A 27,140-nucleotide genomic window follows, 5' to 3' on the forward strand; every position below is an offset into this window, starting at 1 on the left:
GAAGCAACTCTTCCTCCATTCCAGTTTTACCATGAAATTGCAGCAATCTGGTCAATCAGGCTCGACTTTTAGTTCTAGTTCTCTTGCTATTTCCACCATATTTACAGTTACTTCATCTACTGAAGTCTTGACCCCATTAAAATCATTCGTTAGACTTGTAATCAACATATCCCAAACTCCTGTTAATGTTGACATTTTGACTATATCCCATGAATAATGAATATTCTTAATGGAATCTAGAATGTTGAATCTTTTCCAGAAGGTTCTCAATTTGTTTTACTAAGATCCATCAGAAGAATCACTGTATATAGCAGTTATAGCTTTATGAAATTTATTTTTTAAATAATAAGACACAAAAATTGAAATTATTCCTTGATCTATAGGCAGCAGAACGGATGTTGTGTTACCAGGAATGAAAAAAATATTAATTTCATTGTGCATCTGCATCAGAGCTCTTGGACAGCCAGGTGCATTGTCAATGAGTAGTAATATTTTGAAAGGAATCTTTATTTTTTTTTTATTTTTTTTTTTTTTTTTTAAAGAAAGAGGGAGGAAGGGAAGGAAAGACAGAGAGAAGGAAGGAAGGATGGAAGGAAGGAAGGGAGGAAGAAAGGGAAACATCTTTAAACATTTTCTTGTTTTATTATATTTTGTTTGTTTGTTTGTTTTTTACATGGGCTGGGGCCGGGAATCGAACCGAGGTCCTCCGGCATGGCAGGCAAGCACTTTGCCCGCTGAGCCACCGCGGCCCGCCCAGGAATCTTTATTTTTAAGTAGTAGGTCTCAATGGTGAGCTTGAAATATTCAGTAAAGCATCTTGTGAACAGAATCGCTGCCCTCCAGTCTTTGCTTCATTTATAGAGCAGAGGCAGAGCAGATTTAGCATTCTTAAGGGCCCTAAGATTTTCAGGGTGGTAAATAACCACTAGCTTCAACTTAAAGTTACCAGCTGCATTAGCCCCTAAGAAGAGAGTCAGTCTTTCTTTGGAAGCTTTGAAGCCAGTCATTGACTTTCCTTTCGAGCAATGGAAGTTTTCTTCCAATAGAAGGCTGTTTTGTCTATATGGAAAAATCTGATCTTTAGCGTAGCCACCTTCATCAATTATCTCTGCTAGATCTTCTTCGTAAGTTGCTTCAGCACTTAATGTTCCACCATGCACTTTTAGGTTATGGAGATGTGTTCTTTTCTTAAACCTTATGAACAAATCTCTCCTAGCTTTAAATTTTTCTTCTGCAGCATCCTCAAATCTCTCAGCCTTCATAGAATTGAATAGAGTTAAGGCCTTCCTCTAGGATAAGCTTTAGCTTAAGGGAATGTTGTGGCTGCTTGGAGTTTCTATCCAGACCACTAAAACTTTCTCCATATAGCATTAAAATTGTTTCCCTTTCTTGTCTTTCATATATTCACTGTAGCAGCACTTTTAATTTCCTTCAAAGCATTTTCCTTTGCATTCACAACTTGGCTAACTGGTGCAAGAGGCTTTGTTTTTGGCCTATCTCAGCTTTGGACATGCTTTCCTCATTAAACCTAGTATTTTCTAGCTTTTCATTTAAAATGTGAGATGTGTGACTCTTCCTTTCACTTGAACACTTATATGCCAATGTAGGATTATTAATTGGCCTAAATTCAATATTGTTAGCCTCATAGGATAGAGCAGCCTTAGGAGAGAGAAAGAGACAAGGAACACGCAGTTGATGGAGCAGTCAGAACACACAGAACATTCATGGATTGTTTATGGTGTCTCAAAACAATTTCAATAGTAACAAAAAGGTCACAGATCACAGATCACCCTAGCAGGCTTAATAATAATTACAAAGTTTGAAATATTGCAAGAACCATCAAAATGAGACAAAGCAGCACAAAGTAAGCACATGCTGTTGGAAAAATGGCACTAGTAGACTTGCTTGACACAGAGTTGCCACAATCTTCAATTTGTAAAAAATGTGGTATCAGAGAAGTACAGTGAAACAAAGTGCAATAAAATGAGGTCTGCCTGTATATTATAATATATGTATACATATAATATGATAAGGTATATTCAATAAATTTATGTATTATTAATAAAGTGTCTTGTCTGTTTGGGTGGCATAAAATACTGCTTTAGAGAGTTGAGAATTATTTGTAATCAAAACTACATGTTGATCTGGGAAGAAATAGTATTTTACACTGAAAATAAATATCTTAAAACTAATAAGACAAACTCAAAGTTATCTGTATACGTGAGGAAAGGTTATTGACTTACTTCTATGAACAATTCATGCACACTGAAACACTTTCAAATGATCAATGTAGACATAAAAGTTTTCATTACTAAATTTAGCTCGAGTTTCTCTAGTATAAGAAGAGCATAACATTGAGCAACTTTTTCATCACTGAGATGGCAAAGAATGGCAGAAAGCAATGGAAAATAATGGAAAACGTTAAGATTTCTGGAGAAAAAAGTTCTAAATTCTGCCAATAACACTCACTGGGAAAGCCAATTGATTCACATAATTTTTTCATTCATTATTTATGAAATACAGATAGTATCAGTACATCGTGTGGGCATAAATATATTATTACATGTCAATTTAGAAAGTTACTGTGAAAATCTTTCTGAAAATGAGCATAATACATACTCATTTATTGTTCATGATGAAATGAATGCATCATTGTTTCGTTAAATCTTTATTCAGAGATGATTTTAAAATTCTAGAAAGCCCAAACTATAGGTACATTTAGGTATGCATTTTTCATGTATTCTTAGCCCATAAACATTATTACTGTTTGTGGTAGTTAGATTCAGGTGTCAACTTGGCCAGGTGAAGGTACCTAATTCTGTTGCTGTGGACACAAGCCAAAGGCATGTGAACCTCATCTGTTGCTGATTACATCTGCAATTGGCTAGAGGTGTGCCTGCTGCAATGAATGGTGTTTGATTTAGTTGGCTGGAAGCTTAAATGAGAGAGCTCAATGTAGCACAGCCCAAGCAGCTCAGCATATCTCATCTCAGCACTCGCAGCTCAGCCCAGGCCTTTGGAGATGCAGAAAAGAATCACCCCAGGGAAATTGTTGGAACCCAGAGGCCTGGAGAGATCACCCAGTGCCTTCCCACATAAGAAAGAACCTCAGTTGAAAGTTAGGTGCTTTTCCTCTGAAGAACTAATGAAATAAATCCCCTTTTATTAAAAGCCAATCTGTCTCTGGTGTGTTGCATTCCGGCAGCTAGCAAATTAGAACACTATTGAACACTGGAAGTGCATGGTCCTATCAACAGAGAGGCAGGTGTTTAAAACTTCATTTAAAATGTTGTATTATGAAAATTATTCTTTTCATTATTGTTCTTTAGATCACATAATTTTCATTCTCCTTAGTCGAGGGCATGTCTCTGCCTGGGAAGGTATTAAGACAATTTTATTGAGACATAGATGGCTTAAATCCCTTTAAATCTTTTTTTTAGTATATCAAAGGCTGGATTCAGAGTGCTTCAGACACATGGGACATCCATCAGCAATGGGCAAAATGTTATGGGCCAGACCGGAAAACATCCAGAACAACTGTGGACAGGAGAAACAGATCAAAAAGCTGGAAAATAAATAATCAGACATCTATATCATGATTTTCCAATTATTAGTTTTGACCCAAAGAAAATAAATTATATTAGATAAGTTGAAGAAATAAACAAAGACCTACTGCCTTATGTTAGCAAGTTCTCTGGTTGACAAATCTAGGAGTTTAGATTTCCCAGCCAGTTTTCATTACCAATATGGAGTGTCTCAGTTTGCCAGGACTCCAGTAACAAAGAACCATAAATAAGTTGACTTAAACAACAGAAATTTGTTGTCTCAGGTTTCTGGAAGAAGTCTGAAATGAAGGTGTTGTCAAGAAGCTTCCTCTAATGCCTTACTGCAAATTGAAGGACTAACTCAGAAATGCCCTGTAAAAAAAAAAAGACGATTCCTCTAAAGGGGAGAACCTATTCTATGCTTTCCCCTTGTTTCCTGTGGATGGCAGGCAAACTATGATTGCCTTGGCATGTGGTGACATAGTTCAATCTGTGCCTACATCATATGGCCATTTCTCTGTCTCTCTCTTTGCCTCTGTCTCCCTGTCTTTGTCCAAATGTCCTGTCTTATAAAGACAACAGTCAGATTACTTTAGGGTCAACCCTAATACAGTTTGACCTCACCTGGCCTCATCTTAACTAATAACATCTCCAAAGTTCTATTTTAAAAAAAGAGTTCACATTCACAAATCTGGGCATTAGGACATGAGTATGTCCTTTGGGGGGAATGCAATTCTATCCATAATACAGAGTGTATGAGAATTTGAGGATAGTGACTTTGCCAGGCTAGATTTTTTTTCAGCTACATAGAGTGGAAGACATCCAAAGGGGAAAGATAAAACAGAGGCTAAAGATAAAATCAACATGAACAGAAGGTCAACAGTATCAGAAAGGGAAGAGGGCTAGTATTTCTTGGGAAGAGAGCGTCGGGGGACCACAGCATCAGAGGCCAACAAGGCATGTGATGACAGGAGGGCAAAGAACATTGCTGGAGAGACTGACGTTGCAAGCAAAAATGGACTCAAGACCAAACAAGCGTTCGCATAAAGCATTCCTTTTCCTCCCTAATACAGAGTTGGCTTTATTGATTCAGAAGAAGGGGGCAGATAATATGAGAGAATGTTTAGGCCAAAGAGTTGATTGTAACTTATAGTCAGAAATTGTGCATTTTTGAAAAATATGGGGTATATTTACAATAAGAAATATTTCAATGATTTTGAAAAGTAGACATGGTGTACAGATAGCCTAGTGGGAAAAAAAGCAATAAGCATTTTAAAAGGTTAAACAAATTCAAGGAAAAAGATCCTTAATTTTAAAAAACTTGTATTTATAAGTAAGACAGTGTTATTGGAGATTTAGGTAAAATTATTAAACTGCATACAAAAATGATGACAAGTTTCCACAGCCTTCATAAAGAAAAAACAATGTATTCCTTTCAATAACTTTATTATTCTACAGGAAATACTAAAAATCAATGAAATCAATCGCTCAGATAAAGTAGCTAGAAAATTAATAAATTGAAACAAGACAGAAGGAAACAGCAGAGATGGATGCAGAAAATAATTCATTTTAAAGAAAAATGTGCAAGAATTGACAAAGAAAATCATGAAGATTTTCTGAAAACTAAACAAATTAAACCAACAAACTTTGAAAACATGAGGCAACATGTGTGAAAGATATGAAAGTTAGATGCCATTTAATATTATGTGTTACAGGACCCTACTGAATATGAAAAATGTAGATCAAAGAGAGATTTCCTAGGAAAATGTAAATAATCAGTAGTGACTCCAGAAGAGGTAAAGTATTGACCAAACCACAGAAGATACTGAAATAACTTCAATCGACTTCTGTTTCCCTTGTAAGCTTTGACAGCTCCCAAGAAAGAGATCAATTTTATGCTATTTAAATTTAGGAAAAACTTACTCAATAGATTTTGAAAGCCACTCCAATTCTTATTTGAAACTTGAAAAAACAAAATTAAGCTCCCCAAAGAGACAAAATTAAACCCAAATCGCACTTTAAATATTAATTCTAATTCTGAATAAAATAACATTATGAGTCCAATAATCCATTAAAGTAATTGTATACCATGCAACACTCTGTAATATTAAGAAATCTAATATATTAAAGGAATAGATAACACTAATTAGTAAAGGGAGAACAAATGAAAGGATGATCTAAAAAAATGTTAAACATATTCTAAACATTAAACGTCAAATTCTATCCTTCTATGTAAACTACAATGTTATGTAAAAATGAGCATCTATCAAATTCTACCACAAATGCTATGAATTAATTTAAAACAAAAACAGGGACTAAATGGATTTTAGACATTCTATCAATTCAATAATTGCTAAAAAAAAAAAGTTATAAAGTCATTAGCAGTTCAAGTATCAGAAAGAAAGAAATTTTTATTTGAGAACATGATTGCATTGCCAAACACCAGCATGGTGAACATGTAGAGATATATATCATTTTGGAAGTACAAAGTGCAATCTTCATTCCAGATGAATTTTTTAAATTGTAAACCTTAAAAACTGCAAACTTTAAATGCACAAAGTGTTAGATGCACAGTATTCGTGTTATATAGTAATTCAAAAGTTGCAAATTACCTAAAATTGTATTTCATGTTCTTTCAAAAACTATTGTAAACCTACATTAGTGGCAGAAATCCTTGGAGTTGCGTTATAGATGACGTATCCTTTCATTGTTCTCTCAGTTTTTAAAATAATTCTTACAGGTGTTACATACTACCTAATGAAAAAGAAATATGCTAACATGCAGCAGAACAAAATTGAGTCTTTATAGGGTTCAATAGTACTATTTACTAAATATTTCTTACTTTCTACCTTTTAAACAAAGGAAACATTGCACTTCCTGGCCCACCTGTGGGTGAGTAGAGCTAATGTGACGAGATTTGGGTAATGATTTGTGGACGTGGTAATTGCAACTTTAAAACTAGAGCATTTGATTAGGAGAACTTCTCTCTTTGCTTCTGCACAAAATATATCAATAAATCCGATAGTGGCTGCTCAGACATCTTGATTCAGGAATAGAGGTAAATATTGCTCTCTGTGAAGAAATTATGTTATCAGAGAGCTCAATTAGTTTAAGCTTAATTGGGTGGTGATTATGCAGGTAAATACAATTACCAAAACTCCTGAAATTGCACATGCAAAATCTTTGTTTTATTGTGTTACCCATACAACAATAAAAAAATTAAAAACTGAGTACCTTTTGAAGAGGCTGTTGATCTTAAAATATTGAAGACCACACCCCACAAAAAGGAAATAACAAGAGCAAAGAAACAGAAAGGAAACAAAGACTACTTAGAAAAATGAGGAAAATGCAAGTACTTACTCTACTTGACTATATAACTCATTCTACTTGATTATATTATTTTTAAGAACCCATTTTACACTCTGATTAATGACTTTTCCAGGAGAAAAAATATGGATTTTGCAAAAAAGAAGATTCTCATTTACATTCCTTTCCATTGTGTGCAACTGCTTATTACCTTTCTTTTCACAGTTCAATAAAATATAATTTTAGTAGCAAATCCCATAACCCTAAATTTTACATTTTGGTCCTGTCATAGTCTTTGCCTTCACATGCAACATCAAATCCAAAGCAAACAATGACTGATGGTGCTCAATTTATTTTTAATGAGCCATTTCTAAGTGTGAAAGTGTGTCTAGGTTATTCCTTTGCAGTTTTAAAAATGTTATAATATTTCAGTCTTTGTATAAAAAACTCATCATCTTTTTGCATAAATATCAAAGACAAACAAATGGAATCCATGTTATTATAAAACAATAATGCATTTAATCTGAGTTTAGTATTAGGGTCCTACACGAAGTACTGAGATTATCTAATACTTAAACGGATTTTTTTCCTATCTACTTTTTTAAGGAATAAACATAATGTTTGACTATGTTCTTACATTGCTCTGTGAATAAAAATTTAAAAATTAAGATATAAGTATGCTAAATTATAACATTCTTGACTGCCATGCCCATTAGGAGTATTTTAATAGCTGTATTTATAATACATCACAGTACGTGGGGAGTTTACTGGAGTTATGCCCCAGTAAAACAGATGTAGACATAAAAAATGATGAATGTAAAATATATACATTATAGAATGTATACATAAAAGGGATATATTCCAAGGAATTTTTTTCTAAAAAGGTAAAACAGGTAAGAAGATTAGGAATGCCAGGGGTAGTAGGTTACAATTTTTAAATAGGGTGGCTCCTATATATACTTATTAAGAAGATTTGAGACAAGTCTATAAGAGGTGAGCAGTAAGCCAGTAAGATAAATGAGGGTAGAGCCCCCCGAGAAGTGAGACCAGCCAGCCAAAAGCCTCAGGTCTCAAAGTTTTAAAGAAAAGGAAAGAGGCCAGGCTGGCTAGATGAATGAGGAGGGAGGAGAGAACTAGGAGACGAAGTTGGAAAGGAAAGGGTAGAAAACAGATTATGTGGGCTTCCGAAGAAGCTAAAGCCTTTACTCTGATTGAAATGGGGGCCATTGGACTACTTTTAAACAGAATGACAGGATCTGACTCTCAGACTTCAAGGAAACTTCTGGTTGCTATTCCTGATTCTATTTCATTCCTAGGACAGAAAACCGAGATAAACTGCCGTTGCTCTTTATTAAATGTTTTAGTTTCTTCGGACTGACATAAGAAAGCATCCCACACTGGGTGAATTAAAATAACATAAATTTATTGTCTTGCACAGTTTGGAGTCTAGAGGTCCAAAATCAAGTTGTCTGCGGGGACAAGATTTCTCTGGAATCTCTAAGGAAGGATCTGTTCCATGACTCTCTCCTGGCTTCTGATGTTGGCCTGTTATATCCATGGTGTTCTGGAAAGCTGGTTTTCCTCTTTCCTTGACGAATTTACTTAGCTATTTTCTTGAATTGCAATTTAAAACTAACATTCTTTTAAAGAAAAAAAAACTGGGTTATTTGTCTTATTGTTTGGTTGCAAGATTTCTTTAGATAATCTGGATAGGAGCCTTTATAATGCTTAAAAGTTTATTGACAGAATATTGCCCATAATATTCCCATGTTATGCTTTTGATATTCTCTTAAGTTGTTTTAGTTTCACAGGCTGCTTAAAGCAAGGTTGGCTCAAATAATGGAAATTTATTAGCTTACACTTTGAAGCCAAAAAAAATGTCCAAAGCAAGGAATCATCAACGTGATGCTTTCTTCCTGAAGACAGCCAGAGATCTTTGATTCCTTCCTCTGCTCCATGGTGGCATCTGCTGTTCTCTCCCATCTCTTCCAGGTGGTTTCATTGAATTTAGCTACTTGCATCCTTTGCTATCTCTGTCTTGCTTCTGTTTATAGAGGACTCTTATAATAGATTAAGACCCATCCTGTACAACGTGGGTCACATATTAGCTGAAGTAGCCTCATCGGAAGTTCCTACTTATAATGGGTTCACACCCACAAGATTGGATTAGATTTGAGACCACGTTTTTCTGGAGAACATACAGCTTCAAACCATCACAGATATATAGCAATATTCTCTCAATCTTTTTACTGTTAATTTATGTTTTCTCATTTTTTTCTGAGACTTGTTAAAGGGTTATCTGCTTTATTAATCCTTTCAAATACCATCTTTTGGCCTCATTGATTTTTCTATCATTTGTTTATTTACTTTTCCAGAATTTCCAAAACTATCATCTTTTTATTTCCTCCCTTTCACAACCCTTACAATTAGTTTCCTCTTCTTCCTCCTCTTTCTCAAATTCCTTAAGTAGATGCTTAAATCACTGACTATACCTTTTCTTCTTTTGTAACAAGACATTTAATACTTTACATTTCCCAAAGTATTCCTTTGGTTGTATCCCACAAATTTTCTTTTTTTTTTGTTACCTACAGTTCCAACCTTTTTTTTTTTTTCCTTTCATTTTCCTTGGGGTTTCTTCATTGACTCATGTGTATTTTGAAGTGTGTTGCTTAATTTCCAAGCATTTTGCTATTTCCCAAGTATCTTTGGTTGTGGATTTCTAATTTATTTCATTGTGGTCACAGATGGTACACTGTATGATTACCACTTCTTGTAAATATACTGGCATATTTTATGGCCCAGAAAGTGGGTCTATCTTGGTGAATGTTTCATGTGCACTTGAAAAACTGTATATTCTGCCATTTGGTTGTCCAGTGTTCTATATTCCAGTTAGGTCAAGTCGATTAATAGTGTTGGTTAAGTCTTCTCTGCCCAGACTCTTTTTGGTATATTATTTCTCTCTCTTATTAAAACATAAAATTAAATATTCAGTTAAATTTATGAATTCATCTAGTTTTCATTTTAGCTCTGGGAAGTTTGGTTTTGCCTAAATACATGCACATTGAGGTTCACTCTTAGTGGTATAAAATTTCTCTCTGTATTTTGGTAATGTTCCAAGATTTGAAGTCTAATTAGTTTTATATTAATAAAAAACACTTATGCTATTTTATTAACAGTACTTGTATGGTACGTGTATTTCCATCTTTAAATAAATGTTTAACTTATGGTGGTCTTTCCATTTAAAGTGAATTTTCTTTGTTAGCATATAATCAGACCTTGCTTCTTTAGCTAGTCTGATAACCTCCATCTTTTAATTAAACTGTTTATACAACCTATTTTTTAAAGTAATTTTTAAAAAAACAGAAAAGTTTTACATTTACAGAATATTACCAAGATAGTACAGAGAGTTCTATATAGCTTATGTAGCTCCCCTGTTATTAACAACTCACGTTAGCATGGTATTTTGTCACAATCAGGGAGCCAATATTTATCCATTATTATAAAGCCCACGCTTTATTAAAATTTCCTTAGATTTTAGCTAATCTCCTCTTTTTTCTCCTTGCAGGATACCATATTACATCCAGCCATCATAAAGTCTCCTCTTGGCTGCAGCATCTTTTCAGAGTTTTCTTGTTTTTGATTGCCTTCTTAATTTCAGGAGCTCTGGTCAGGTCTTCCATGTAATGCAGCTCATTGGGATTTGGCCAAAGATTTTTCATAATCAGATAGTTGTTATGGATTTGGGGAAAGAAGGCCAAACAGGTAAAGTGCCATTCTCAGGCACATCATATTATGTGTACATAGCTATCAACATGACTTCTTGCTCTTTATTTTAATTTTGATCACCTGGCTTAGTGTAAAATTATTTTTTACCCTTCCCCGATTCCATACTGTATTCTTTGGAAAGATGTTAATATGTGTAATCTGCATTTTCCTTGAGGGGAAAATAACTTATTTAGAATTCTTCTGCATAAGAGATTTTTCTTTTATCCCCTGTTTATTTCTTTATTCAATATTTATATCAGTATGAAGTCATGAATATTTATTTAGTACTGTGCTCTAATCCAATACTATATTATTTATTGCCCATGTTTTTCCATCTTTGGCCATCGTAAGTAATTTTCTTTGACTCCTTTGTCCCTTTTAACATACACTATTCCTGAGGTTTTTCTGTTTGTTTGTTAATATAGCCTTACTTTCTTGCACTACAAAGACTAATAATGCATATTTCTTACCAACCATTATCTCAAGGATTCCTTTATTGGAAAACAGGTATCAGAAACCAAGATCTGGGTGCTAGGTATATCAATTGCTACCAGGTATCATTGTTTCTAGTCCTTCTCAGCTGATGGGGCAAAGAAATAAATGCATGCATATTAATGTGTGTATACATACATATGTATATATATTTTCATATATATTAATCTATATCTATATTAAACTAAGAGGAGAATCATCCTGGTGTCTCTAACATAATTGCATAATCAAATGATTAATTCTCTTACTTATCTATAACATTAAATTCTAATAATGAAAACTTGCCTCTCACTGTCCACCACCTACTTATTTAAGTTTTCAATTCCTGTATACATATCTAGTGATTTCAGAAGTGTACCCCATGGATAAAAACATTTTCAGAATGTAGTACTTATGTATGATCCTTTTACTTTACTCTTACAGTCTTCATTCATTTTCCCCAGCTCCATTCAGTAAGGCTGTTGCATGGGTATTCCATACATGTCACCCATGTTGATTGATAATGCTTTCAGTTCATCTGTAGCCTTACTGATTTTCTGATGGCTATATTCAATGCCTGACAATGTAGTGCTGCCATCTCCAACTGTAATAGTAGATTTGTCTATTTTTTTCTTTCAATTCTAAGAGTGCCAATGTGACACTGTTATTAGATGCAAACATGTTTGGAATTTTGGCTTTTTGGAGAATTTACATCTTTATCCATTGCATTCCTCTTTGTCCTTTTTGTTTCATGTCTGTATGGTAAATCTTTCTTCATTCCCTTACGATTAACCTATCTGAGTTTTTATATTTAAAGTGTATTGCTTGTTAGCCAACATGTGTATATATATATATATATACATTTTTTTAAAACCATTCTGAAAACCCCTGATTTCTTTCAAGAATTTCTCCGTACCTTGTTTTTCTGTAGTTTGAATATGATATGCCTAGGTGTTTTTGTTGTTAACAGTGATGGTATTTATCTTGTTTGGTGTTCTCTAAGTTTCCTGCTTCCGGATCTGTGGTTTAGTGTTTGTAATTGATTTTGGAAAACTGTAAAACATTATTACTTCAAGTATTTCTTTTCTTTCATTCTCTCTTTTCCTTTAGATATTCCACTTACACATATATCTTTTGAGTTCGTCCATACTTCTTGGATTTACAATTCCACTTTTTGGTTTCTATTTTCATTTTCATTCTTTTGTTTCCTTATATTTGTTTGGGGAATGTCTATTGATAGCTCTTCAAGTTTCTTTCCTTGACCTTGTTTAGTCTACTGAAGAATGCATTAAAGGCATTCTTCATTTCTCTTAATTATTTTTTTAATTTTAAGCAATTTCCTTTGATTTTGTCTATCTTTCTGTTTGCCTTACCCACCAGTGTTTGCAGGCTATCTGTGTCTTCTATTACAGTTCTTAACATGTTAATATTAATTATTTGAAATTTCCTTTCTCTTGCCTTTTGACATGTTTTGTAATTTTTATTATTACTGAAAACTAGACATGTAGTATTCAGTAATAGCAACTGAGATAAATAGGCCTTCATGAGGATTTATGTTAACTTTGCTAATATTTTGGCTTTCCCTAATGTTTGAGATAGCATAATGACCAGAGACTTCAAATTCTGGTTCTGTCCTGTTCTTTGTCTTTCCTCTTTACATGGAATTTCTTAAATTCAGCTAAGAGAGAATCTGCACCTTTTATTTCTTTAAACAATGTTATTCATTGTTATTATATTGGAGCCCTATTGGTATGCTGATAAGATATTTTTAAGGGGGAAAGAGCTGTGATCATATGATTCAGTCTTTTTCTTTCAATGGGTCTGTGTTTGGGGGTTTGAACCTCACAATATTCCTCCAGTGGTAGATTTGTTTATCCTGTTCCCTCTGCCCTCTCTGACTACAGCATTCCCTATCTATTTCCTTGAGGGCCTGACACTGTTGAGTATTTTATTCTCTCAAGTAACAGGAAGGTTAGTGGCAGGTGGCAGTGGAAGAAATGTTCTTTCCTGAGCTAAGCTAAGGAAAAGTCCTTTCTCCTGGAAAATAAATCTTTTCTATGGAGAAGGCTTTATGTCTGTCTCATACAGGTTAGTCTTCCCCTCTGTCAGAGCTACCTGGTGCATTTCCTGAAGGTAAAGCCCTTGAATATAGGGGACTTTCCTAATACTATAGTTTCCAACTCTTCTACTAGTCCACGTTTAGACTTCAGCAGCAATGTACAAAATTACCGTTTGAGTGTCAAAGTTTATAGTTTCAGGGGCTTCTGTTTCAGGTCAGCATATCTTAGCTATAATTCTGTGGATGTGCCTGACTCTCCAGAATTCAGACACGATTTGTCCTGCAACTTTAGTTCTTTGGCAGGTTGAGGAAAAGTCATTGATTTTCATTTTGTCCAGGTTTTTCTTTTTGTAAGCATGGAAATGATGGATTGCAAACTCTTACACATGCCAGAACAGAAACAAAAAGCTCTATTCGACTTATGGTTAATGACGTTAACATTTTTTTCTATCTTTTCTTTTTTATTATTCACTATTTTTGCATTTCTTCAGAATAATTAAATATCATTTGGTATTCCATTTTACCTTCATGATTGACTTAATAGATATGATATTTTGCTTCACTCTTTCCATTGTTGTTCCAAAGTTTATGCTATACATTTTAACTCATCACTGTTTGTTTAACTTTAATATAATAAAACTTCACATATAAGAGCTTTACTGCAAGATAAATTGCATATTCCTTCCCCATCCTCAGTGCTGTTGTTTTCAACAGCCATTTTAAATTAGCCAATGAATTCTAAAACCTATTTGTAATGTTGCAGTGGGTCATAGGATGTGTTTGTCTACCAAATAAAATATACTTGCTCCTTGAGATACTCTTTTTTTGATGAAATTCTATCTAAATTAGGGTCCTACTTTTCTGTTGAGAAAAGTAAAAACATTTAGTCTTTCACAAATTAACTAAACGGTTCCTACTCTCCCTTGAGAACTAAGGGGAGTCAGTGGTAACATATGTATGATTTCATACATGACTAAGACCCATGACAGTGATTTGAAACCATGGATGTGGACTCACACAGACTTGGGTCTGATTTTTAGCTTATGCATAAAAGTCCTAAGTATTATGAAACAGAATAAAACCATATCAAAATTCAATCCATGCAATAGCAATCTATACCACAATATTTACCTTTGCCAGGTTGAAAATTCAATACTTCCTAACACTGATTTTGCAGAACTTGCTGAATAGTTCTAAGACTTGGCTCTCATATGCAAAATGGGCATAAATAAAACCTTCATGAACATATTTGTTCTAGCATAAAATGAAATAAGCACTATGTGTATAGCACAAGTAGTTTCATTCATGTTTCTGTAGCTATAATATTTAAGCTCTATAAAAGATTATTTGAAAACATGTTCTAATTTTGAGTGCAGCTACTTTTATCCACCAATTCACCTCTAGTGATTTAGTCTACAATTAGTAATTGCATATGTATGTAAAAACATACATATAATTAATTTCCTTAAATGACAGTTTATAGTGGAAAAAATGTCACAAATTGTCTAAATGGCTGTCTTAGTTTCCCAACTGCAATGACAAATACAACACGGTTGTCTTAAATAAGAATTTATTGACTCATGGTTTCAGATGCTAGAAGCCTTGCTTCCTCCCAAGGTTGGTAATGTTTTCTCTGGCCAGGAATCTTTGGGTTCCTTGTCTTTCCCATTATATGACTATGTGCTTCTGGACTCCATTGACACTGGCATTTGGTTCCTCTCGTGGCTTCTTTTCTTCATGTCTGGATTTCATTCTTCTTAAAAAGTACTCCAGTAATCTGTATAAGACCCAATCTCATTTAGTTGGGCTGCACCTTTCGTAAAATACCTTCAAAAGATACTGTTTACATTATGTGCACATCCATAGAAATGTGAATTAAATTCAAGACCAGGTCTGTATCAGGATACATAATTCAACCCACCAGAGAGGTCAGTATGTTATTGTATACATAAAATAAAATATGGTGTAGCTATGCTAAAAGAAGGAGGAAGATCTATATGCCGACATACATTTTGTCCACAGCTCTATTGTTTTTCAAGAAAAAATCTACCTGCTAAAGGTAAATATTTTGCTTGAATTTCATAGCTCCACATGGTAAATACACATAAATAAATTTTGATCTTCTTTCATATATTTATTAAATTTCAGATATTTTTACTTTCAGTTATCATAACCTCTAAAGCATGTTTAACATATACTTTTAAGAAACACGAAAAGCTCCAATGTATACTGCTTCACATTTTAAGATGTCTAGGACAAATCCACCTAAAACCCAAACCGAGAAAAAATTTTAAAAATCTTATAGTCTAGTAGCAATACCTTCATATTTTCTGAAAGTTTATAATAGTGTCCCTAAGAAAATCAGACCAAAGCATCAGCACAAATGACAATTACACAGGCAGCAAAGAAGCCAGATGCTGTTGGCAAAACATGCTCCAGAGTGCGGCATCTGGGTCCAATAACTGCCATACAGAGCCCCATCTGTAGCTAAAGCTGTTGACTCTGCTTTGGGGGAAGAAAAATCAGAAATAAAGAAGGCAGTTAAATTCTAACTTGTTCCAGGAATAGCAGAAGGCAGGTTGCAGTCAGCATTCAAATTACATCTCTAGCCCAATTTGCTTTTTAATGTCTTGAAACTGTGCAAACACTAAACTATGTTAACTCCAGTTGTTTAGAGATGAGCACTTATAGGTAGATAGTAACTTAGGGCTCCTAGATCACTTAAGAGATTCAATATTCCAACAATATTGCTCATTATCCTAACATTTTTCTTCTAAGGAAATTTAAACATATGGCCAATGGAATGCAATTCTCATTTGATCTATTATAATACATGCTGTTTTAAGCATTCATTATAGTACATAATATGATTTCCTTCAAATAATACAAAATTTTAGCTGAAAAATATGTATATGTCAACTTCCTTGAATTTTTAAGATAAATTCAACTCAAACTGACTCGTCACAAAATTAAGATAAGCCACTGTGTGCTTTATTAAGACTTGAAATTTTTGTTCAGTGAAAGTTTGTGGGAAAGCTTTAGAAAGCTTTGAACCTTAACTGAACAATTTCCTCCTTAATTATAAAGGGATAGTTTAAGCCATATCTGTTTTGAGCATTGAAAAATATATAAAGGATGAGATGAAATGTCTCTGATTTCAAGAATTCATTATTTATAATATGACACTGTAGTCATATGACACTGTAGTCATATCTGTACATATAGTTGGGAAAACAAGATAAATGCTAAGAATAAATTTAGCTGGTGATATTTAGAGTTAACTATGTATAAAAAAAGGAGCTAAATACTTTGTGGATAGCATTTCACTTAATTATTAATATAATCCTATGAGATATTAGAATTATTATTTCCACTCTTTATATAAGGTAACTGAATCAGAAATATAATAAAGTAAATTTCCTTAACACAATTTAGACTAACTTTAGTGATAGAACCAAACTTGATATTTAGCCTTGTGATCCTATGACCAATTTTTTTCTTTATTTTATGAGTAATATAATGTATAATTTGGTAGAAGCACTTCTGTAACAGTCTTTACTCTGAAAATCTGCCCTTCAAAAACATAACACAAACATATTCAAAATCAAATTATTCAGAACTCTGGAAATTCACCAAAGGAATGAAACAATCCAAGGAGTATTTATTTACTCAAGAAAAATATCTGCATCACTTACAAACATAAGAACAGCTAGTCCTGTTCTTATGTATAACTTTCTCTTTTATCATTCACTTCTCCCCAACTCCACCACACCTTTAAAGACCAACAGCTTTGTAATAGTTACTCAAATCAGCATTCTAGGAGCCACTGGGGGTGAGAATAGATTTTGAACTCACCCTAAAGTTCCACTCCAGGAAATTGTCACTATTTGACCTGTCCGACAACAATCTAAAAAGCTCAATTCGTAGGATGTGGCTTTATTTGACATAATTTGAAACTTATTCTGTGGAAAAAGCCCTATCTCAGGGCATTTGTTGTAAACAATCAGTGGCAAATGTTTAACGCCATGACTTCCTGAAGTGGTGATTACAGTTGGGGTCAACAAGAGATGGAGCAAAATACTTAAAAGTAAAACTAGAGAATGACATATCTCTAAAGAGTTTAAAAATCTTGATGTATTTCTGGGAAACTAGAAGCATACACACATGTGTAGGGTCATGCACATGTCCATGAAGTTGTGAGAAGTCCCTAGTCTCTGATATCTGACTGATCCTGAGACACTATACAGCTGGAAGTGAGGGCTAAAGCAGAACTATAAATTGACTGGCTGAGTACTGAGGCATGCAGAAACACACACAGGGAGTCCCTTATTAAAGTCTGGGAAATTTTATTGGTTAAAAGCATGTGACAAAATCTTGGATCAATCATTACCTGACCACTAAGTAACCAAGCAGAAACTCTGATAGCCACACATGCCAAAGTATAAACATTTAAGAAAACAAATCTAATAAAATCACTAAGCAAATAAGCTGCAATAGCAGCAACAACAACAAAAAATAAGCACTAGGGAAGGAGTATGATATGTTTTCCATAATTGCCATATTACATTATATAAAATGTCAAGTTTTCATAAAACATCATGAGACACACAAATACAGACAAGTTTTGGACATTTATAGGAATAAAAGAAACCAATAAAAGGTACTCCTAGAAAACCCAGATAATGGATTTACTAAACAAAGACAGTAAATGAGTTATAATAAATGCATTCAAAGAACAAAAGAAAACATTTTTTTTCAATAACAAAAGAGATATAACAATATATTACCAAATGGAAATATCAATAAAGAAATAGGAATTATAAAAATGAACCTAACAGAAATTTTGGAATTGAAGAATACAAGCACTCAAAAAATTCAATAGAGAATCTCAACAGTAGATTTAAGTTGACAGAAGAATCAGTAAAATTGAAGGTAGGTCCATTGAGAATGTCCATTCTGAGAATTGGAAAGTAAGAGGAAACAGAGCAATGAACAGAGCCTCTGAGACCTGTGGAACACTATCTGATAGGAGTCCCCAAATGACAAGAGAGAGAGAAAGAGCAGAAACTTCTAGAAAGATCTAGACCTAGGCACATGATAGTCAAACTGATGAAAGCAAAGACAAGGACAGAATCTTGAAAACAACAGAATAAATACCACCCATCAAATACAAAGGCTCCTGAATAAGATTAACAACTGACTTCTTATCAGAAACTATGTAGGCCAAAGACAGTGAGACAGTGTCACCATCTCTCTGAAAGTGAGACTCTGTTAGCCAAGAAGTCTATCTCCAGCATAATTACCTTTCAAATCAATGGAGAAATTAAGATTCCCACATAAAGAAAAAACATAATCCATTATTAGCAGCCCTGCCCTACAACAAATACTAAAGTCAATCCTCTAGGCTAAAATTAAAAGATATTGGATAGTAATTTGAATCCAGATACACACAAGGAATATGGTAAAAGTAAACATAAAATAATTTGTAGAATAGTAATAGTACAAAAGAGACAGGAAGGACTGGAGCAATAATAGAGCGAAGTTTTCTCATGGTTTAAATTAAGTTGATATTAATATTATCTAGAATGTTTTAAGATGGTAATTATAATGTAAAAGTCAGTCATTCAGAAAATATTTTTTAAAGTAAATGTAATAACAAAGGAATTGAAGTGATATAAGAGAAAATATCTATACTTTCTTATACATATACATGGTAATCATGGAGCAACAAATAACAAAAAATATATAAGATAAATACAAAGCACATGGCATATGTGAATCCTACCTTATCATAATTATATTAATTGCAAGTTGATGAAATAGTCCAATTAAAAAGTAGAGATTGTCAGAATGGATTTAAAAAATAGCCCAACTTTATAATATCTTACAAGAGAAGTATTTGATAGTCAAAGACACACATAGATTAAAAATAAAAAGGTGGGAAAATACATGCCATGCTCCAAACATATGGTGCAGCAGTTATGCAGTTAGACAGAATGGACTTAAAGACAAAATACATTACTAGGGAAAAAGAAGGTCATTTATAACTATAAACATGCCAATCCACCGAAGTGCCCTGTAGTGATAATATATATATGTATACCTGATAACAAAACTCAAAAGCAAATGAAGCAAAAAGTAGCAAAATTGAAGGGAAAAAAAAACAGACAATTCAGGAGCGATGGTTAGAAACATTGATATCCCAGAATCAATAATGACTATAAACTAGAAAGGTCAACCAAGAAATAGAAGACTTGAAAAACATTACAAACTCATTAGACTTAACAGACATCTGTAGAACACTCCACACAACAATAAGAGAATACATATTCTTCTCAAGTACACGTGGAAAATTCTCCAGGGTAGAATATATTTTAGGTCATGTTGTTTTATGGCTTCAATAAATTTGAGAGGATTTAACGTTACAAAGTATGTCATCTGGCCACAACGATATGAAATTAGAAATGAATATCAACAGGAAATGTGGAGAAATCACAAATATGTTGAAATTAAACAATGTACTTCTAAATAGCCAATGAGTCAAAAAAGAAATCACAAAGAAAATGGAATATAAATTCAGATGAATGAAAATGAAAACACAGCATAGAAAAAATTATAAGATACAGATAAAGCAGTTCTTAGAATGAAATTTATAGCTGAAAAGGCCTGTATTCAAATGGAAGAAAGATATCACATTAATAGCCTGTTTATCTAAAAAAAAAAAAGAAAAAGAAGAGAAAACTAAACCCAAACAAAGTGCAAAGAATATAATTAAGATTAGAGTAGAAATTAATGGAAGAGGGAATACAAAACTAAGAGAGGAAGAATGAAACTAAAATTTGTTCTCTGAAATTATTAATAAAATTGACATACTAAGCTACTCAAGAAAACTGAGAAGACTCAAATTATGAAAATCAGAAGTGAAAAAGAAGATATTACTACAACCCTACAAAATAAAGACAATTCTAAGGGAATATCATGAACAATTGTAAACCAACAAATTAAATAACCTAGATGAAATGGACAAATTCCTAGGAATGGCATAAATTACCAAAACTAATGGTAGAAGAAAAGAAAATATGAATAAATGTATAATAAACATGGGTAATGAATTAGTAATCAAAACATTTCACACAGAGGAAAGATTAAGACCTCATTGCTTCACTGGTGAATTCTACCAAACCTTTAAAGAATCAACATCAGGCCTTCCATACTGTTCTGCAAAAAAGTAGAGAGTGGTGTAGGCAGCATTTCCAAACATATACTTCAAGGCTATTATTACTCTGGTACCATAATCAGACAAAGATACAAGAAAAGAAAATTAAAAATAAACATCCTTATGAATATTGAGCCCTAAATTCTCAACAAAATGCTAGCGAACAAAATTCAACAACATTTAAAAAAGACTACACATCATAACCAATTGGGATGTGTCTTAAAAATTCAGGGTTGGTTCACCATCCAAAAATCCATAAATGTAATATGGCATATGAATAGAGAATAAGGGATAAAAATCCACGATTATCTTACTAGGTGCAGAAATAAGCATTTGACAAAATCCAGCCGAATTTTTTTTTTTAAATATCACCAACAAAATAAAAACAGAGGTTATCTTCCACTATCTGATAAGTGGCACCTAAGAAAAACACACAACTAACACCATACTTAGTGATTAAGGATGGCATGCTTTCCCCCAAGCTCAGGAAAAAGACAGTGATGTCCACTCATGCTACTTCTATTCAACTTTGTGCTAGTTTTTTGTCAAGGCAATTAGGTATCAGAAAGTAACAAAAGGCATCTACATGGGAAATTCAGAAGTTAAACTCTCTCTTCCTTCTCAGACAACCTGCTCTCATGTATGGATAATCTTAAGGAATACCCAAAAATTGTTAATTAAGTGACTCCATCAAGTTTGTAAGATACATGGTCAATATATTTTTAAAAATAATTTTTTTTGAAAACTAGTAGTGAACAACACAAAAATGATATTACAGAAAAATTCCACATACAATAGCATCCAGAGAACATCAAATTGTTAGGAATAAATTTTACTAAAGGTGTTCAAGACTTATAATCTGAACACTACAAAAGTTGGTTGAAACAAATTAAAGAATCAAATAAATGTACAAAAAGCCCATGAGCATGAATTATAAGATTCAGTATTGTCAATATTTTGAGATTTCCCAAAGTAGTCTAGAGATTCAGTGTAATCTTTATCAAAATAACAGATGTCTTATTTTCATTTTTGAGGGGAGGGCAGAAATTAACAAATTATTCTAAAATGCATCTAGACATACAAGAGGTCCAAAATGCCAAAAATATCTTGAGAAATTCAGATTTCACAATTACTACAAAACTGTTATAATCAAAACAGCATGGTATTTGAGTACAGATAGACATATATGTCAATGGAATAGAATTGAGAGACCAGAAAGAAACTCTTATGTTTGTGGTCAATTGATTTTCTAAATGATGTCAAAACATTTCAATGTGGAATGAACAGTCTTCAACAAGGGGTATTGACAAACTGGGTACCCAGAGGCAAAATTATGAATTTTGACTCCTATTTCACACCATATGCAAGGTATGTACTTGAAATGGATCATAAAAGAGCTAAACTATATGAGCTAAAACTATAACAATTTGAGAAAATTAAGGAATACATTCTGTGACCCTGGGTTAGGTAATGGTTTCTAAAATTTGACACTAAAACACAATTGACAAAAGAGAACAAATAAGGGCACCATTAAAATTTTTTTTTTTAATTTTAAATGCAGAACTGGAGAAAATATTTGCACATCATATCTGATAAGGGACTTGTAACTCAAATATATACAAAACTATAAAAAACAAACAATCAAATCACAAATGTTCCAATAAAAATGGGTGAAAATTAGAAGAGGCATTTTTTCAAAGATATACATATGGCCAATAAGCACATGAAAAGATGGTCAACAGCATTAATACTTAGGGAAATATAAATCAAAACCACAGTGTGATGCAATTTAAAAACCATTAGGATGGCCAAAATAAAACGATAGACATCAACAAGTAATGGCAAAGATGTGAAGGAACTGGGACCTTCATGTATTGCTGGTAGGGTTGTAAAATAGCACTGCCACTTTGGAAAATAGTTTGGAAGTTCCTCAAAATACCAAGCATTTCAAGCCATATGAAAACGAAAATATCTGTCCCTATCAGTACTAATACACGCATGTTCATGACAGCATAATTCCTAACAGTCAAAGGTGGAAACAACCCAAATGCCCATCAAATGATCGATAGAAACAAATGTGATATATACATAAAATTTAGCACTATTTGGACATAAAAAGGAACAATGTGCAATACTGGTACTACAGCATGAATGAAACTTGAAACCATTATACAAACTCAAAGAAGCCAGTCACAAAAAGAGCACAATATTATTTGATTCCATTTATATGAAATGCCCAGAAAATGTAAATCCGAAGAGATAGAGAGTAGATTAGTGGCTATTAGGGGGCAGTGTGATGGGGTATAGGGACTGACTCTAATGGGCATGAGTTCCTTTTGTAGTAATGAAAATACTCTCTAATTAGATCGTGGTGATGAGGGCAATCTGTGAATTTACTAAAAAACACTGGATACTATACTTTAAAAGGGTGAATTGAATGGTATGTGATTATACCTCAATAAAGCAATTCTATATTAAAAAGACAAATTGATATGGAACTTCCAAATAGTAAGTCATTCTATTTATTTACAAAAAACGAAATAGGCAAATTAGCCTCATCTTACTGATAGAGAACATATTTAGGTGTTTAGGGACTGCTCTCAACATCTTACCATCTATTAAAGCCAATGTGAATACAACGTCCATATTAATATGATATCTTAATATATCAAAGGAACAAAATCAGACGTCTTACGTTAGTTAGACTTCTGTTTTTATAACCAGGTAAAAGTTACACTTAATATCTTGTGTAAGAAAGGTAAGACATCAAAAAGCTCAGGAATGATAAAATGACTAATAGAGTGTGTGTGTTAATCGAAGTAGCAAAGTCTTCTGAAACTTTTTAAAATTTAAGTCATTGGGATTTCACAATTAGTGGTGCAGGATTATCAAGAAAGAGTGATTATGACTCATGAATATAAAAATAAAATACATATTAAATGACTCTTATAGCTTGTTTACTTGTTTTGCTTTAGAACTTTAAGACCTCTGTTACAAATAGTAATATTTTTAACTTACATAAGTACCATTTTTAGATAATCAATATCTGAATCCTTTCTCTTTAATATATGTTATGAGAATATCATATTCTGGACATAAGTGAACAAGCCTAAGAGATGTATTCCGACCATACACATGCACATGCACACACGCATTCAGGCGTATGGAGTATACTGAGACTGTATGTTGAGAAAGAGAGCCCAGTGTCTGGCAGAACTACCAGCTATGTTGTTGTGTGCTTAGAGCTAGTACTCTTAACTAGAGCTAGGACTCTTAGCTTGTTCTCCTGTTGATCATTTCAGCAGACACCTTCACCAATTTCACAGAACATCAACACCAGACAAGTTCATGTTAGAGCTATGATGGATCATAACAAAAACATGACCACCCCATACTCATACTTGAACACAGACAAAAGCATGAAAATTGCCCAAACCACAAACACGACCAAACATTACCTGTCCTGGCTAGTAAGAGTGACTGTTCCTTCTTTAAAACTTCTTTTACCTCTGCCTAGACTTCCATACTTCTAGACAAGATTTAAGATACCCAACCACAGAATTCATCTCACTGTCTGACAACATCCAATCCAAAGCAAATGTCTACTCTTTGACTCCTTCCACAAAAGGGTATGACACAAGTTCAAACCTGTAAGTCTCCTCTAACACTCTTTTGTTCTGATTCTACTTGGTGTGCATTCTTCCTTGCTGTAATGAATTACAAACCCAACTTCTTAACCACAAGTGGGCCCCTGAGGATTTTTGCTGACAGCTTGATGATGCTCATACTCACATATACACATGCATATGCAAATTATCTTTAGGAATTAAAAAAGGTACAGATTACAAATTTTTACATAGTTAGTGAAAAAAATTTGAATATTAATATCATGCATTTGTAAGATATAAGTGATAGAGTTATGTAGGAAAAATACATATTTTCCTTATATAATTCCATGTAAGGAAATATATAGAGATAATTATGAAGTTTTTTTCTCCTAGTGCATCAAAATTTGATCATCTCTCACACTATACAAATGGAGAGGCTGTTGATGCTAATTTGCAATGATATATCAACTTAATAGTGCTACAAAAATAGCTCTGGGTTTTTATATTCTTGCATAGTTTAAACTAATATCAACTTTTGGCATTATAAGCTTTTTTATATTAACAGATTCTCATAGTTTTTTCTTCTTGTCATCAAGATATCAATCCAACTATTGCCAGATATTTTAGAGTTCCTGTCTAATGAAATAAACTGCCTATGGCTAATAAGTCTGGGTTGGTCCTTCAGACACCCAAAATAAGAAATATTACCAAATGTCTACACATGATTGAGATGATCCAGAATTCTCAACTGTACCATAAAGAAAGTATATAGTTATTTTGGAGGACACACTGAAGTCACTTTGGTTTATCCCTGAAACATAATCTTCTACTATATTTATATTAATAAATTTATTTAAATTCTACAAATCTAGTTTGTGGAAAGAAAGAAAGCATTATAGTTACAATACATTGGGTTTTGCATCTATTTGAGAAATACTGTATACACTAAACAAAAGTCAAGAAATAAAACCAATATATATTTGGTTATTAAGCATTTGAAATAATAGCACTAGCTAATGCCTTCTCATATAAAACTTAATACATTGGAATTATGGAAAATGTGAATAATTTATGTTGTTAAATATATAAATAAGTTAAATAAAATGATACAAACTCAAAATAATCTCTATATAATAAATTGATAATTTTGATTCACTAGATACATCTCTTCCTTGCCATAACATGGCATCTCTCATTTTGCATAGAATGGTCCAAAAGCAATGGTAATAAGGCAAATGCATATTTTGAAGAAGTAAATGCATTTCTAATATTTGCCATATGTAGAAACTTCACCTCCCAGTTAAAATTTATACCTTTCTTGACTTGATATCTGGACTTCAGTCTCTGCAGACTTCAAATAAATGTGACACTATCTTGTCAAGAAATGGCTCTTTATCTCTGGATAATTATTTTAATTAAAGGGATGTAAAATGAAAATAGTGCTTGGATGGTATTGCAAGGACATTGAGCCCTCCAAGTAATTTCATGAAAAAACTAGAAATATATTACTCACCGGTAGTTATTGTAAAGGTCAGTACAGGTGGAATTGTTCTTGCAAGGATTTGTTTTACACTCATTGGATTCTTGTTCACAAAAAGCTCCTTCCCAACCAGAAAGGCAGACACACTGGTAGCTCTAAGGGAATACGAAAGTTAAATAGCTTACTATTAAGTCTATAATCCAGATATTGCTCCCAGCTATTTTGATGTCAATTTATGCCTTTTCTTTTTTAATAGAATGTCAAATCTCCTCTAAAACAATTTTTACAATAGTTTAAAAATGGTGTGAACAGTATTCTTTAATGACAAATTCAATAAAATTTTGCAGTATATCTATAAATTGTACATAAGACATTAAAACATATTTTTGTGTTATGCTCACAATAGAATGATTGGCCTTGCTAAATATCTTAAAACCCAAAATAGTTTATTGGTGATATGGTGGGGATGTGAATAAATCTAAATATTCAACCCAGCAACTAGGTAGAAAAATATAATGGCAACAAAATAAACCTTCTGACAGCCTTGTGCAGTTACTATTTTTATATAAATTTGGGGTTATTGGTCGATTGAAATTGTAAAACTGCATGATATTTTTCTAGAGATAGGGTTGACCTATAATAATATTATTCATAGTATTAGAAGAAAAATGTGCTTTCCCAGGATTAGACAAACAAAACATTTCACAACTGAGAGCAGTTGCGAAGTGTGTGTGTGTGAAATTTTCTAAATATTAGTGTTCTTGGCAAAAAAAAACATAGATTTTAGGCTGCTTCTACCTTGAGAAATCATGAATTAGCAGCGTGAAAAAACAAATGTACAATATCTCCAGATATTTCTTTAAATTATTTACAGGTTGAAAGGTTAATAGACTGGAAATATATATATGTGTAGTTAAAACATATTAAAATTAATTTCAATTTCATCTATTTCCCTTTCTATTTTTTTTTTCTTTTGGCTGCTAGAAAATTTAAATCACACACACACACACACATCTCCCATTGCAATTCGTTGGACACAGCTTTCTAAATAATGTTAAGAAGTCTACACAGTTTTGAGTGCATACATTAGGAGTGGGAGCTCCCTGATGTCAAATAATATGTCCTAGTTTAGTATGTTTTAGCACTTGAAGCAGGTCTGGCAACCAGTATATGCTCAATACATGCCAGCTGAATGATTGAAGAATAATAAATATGATTAAAAAGCAAAATGTAAAGATCAAGGTTAATATCCAAAACAGATTTCAAAAGGATTAAATATTTTTGCTAGAGGTAGACAGAAAATTTGTTTCAAACATTACAGTCAAGGAAAATCTTAACAAGGGAAGTGAACAAATGCGTGTTCGACGTGTGCATTTGAGGTAACAAGAATTAAAAGAGGTGAGCAGTTCCATTTATATCCTACTTTGACGTAGCAGAGCTGATGGAATTTCTGTGCCTTGGGAGCGGCTGAAAGACAAAGTGACCAGCACCTGCATATTATCAATTTTGGGCCTGTATTCTTGGCACATGTTATGTTAAGTTCTTCAATCAGAGTATTCTTTAAAGTACACCTGGCTTGCTAGATTTTAACAGTGATTATCATACATAGTACCCCTTATAATATTAACTTCTTGAATAAGTGTGATAACATTCACAAAATATTTCATCAATTGTTTTTGGTATTTTTGTT

The 27,140-nt window shown here is 33.0% G+C and overlaps 1 protein-coding gene across 1 annotated transcript in view; it reads right to left on the minus strand.

Moving 5' to 3' along the window:
* The window catches only part of EYS (EGF-like photoreceptor maintenance factor), a 1,737,133-nt gene that overhangs the window by 1,213,493 nt on the left and 496,500 nt on the right, over positions 1 to 27,140 (minus strand). The window contains 1 exon segment of the mRNA XM_077159432.1: positions 25,484 to 25,605. Within this exon segment, the coding sequence (XP_077015547.1) occupies positions 25,484 to 25,605 (122 nt within the window).

This window comes from Tamandua tetradactyla, chromosome 5, assembly GCF_023851605.1.
Source record: "Tamandua tetradactyla isolate mTamTet1 chromosome 5, mTamTet1.pri, whole genome shotgun sequence".
In the NCBI taxonomy this organism is placed as follows: Eukaryota; Metazoa; Chordata; class Mammalia; order Pilosa; family Myrmecophagidae; genus Tamandua; species Tamandua tetradactyla.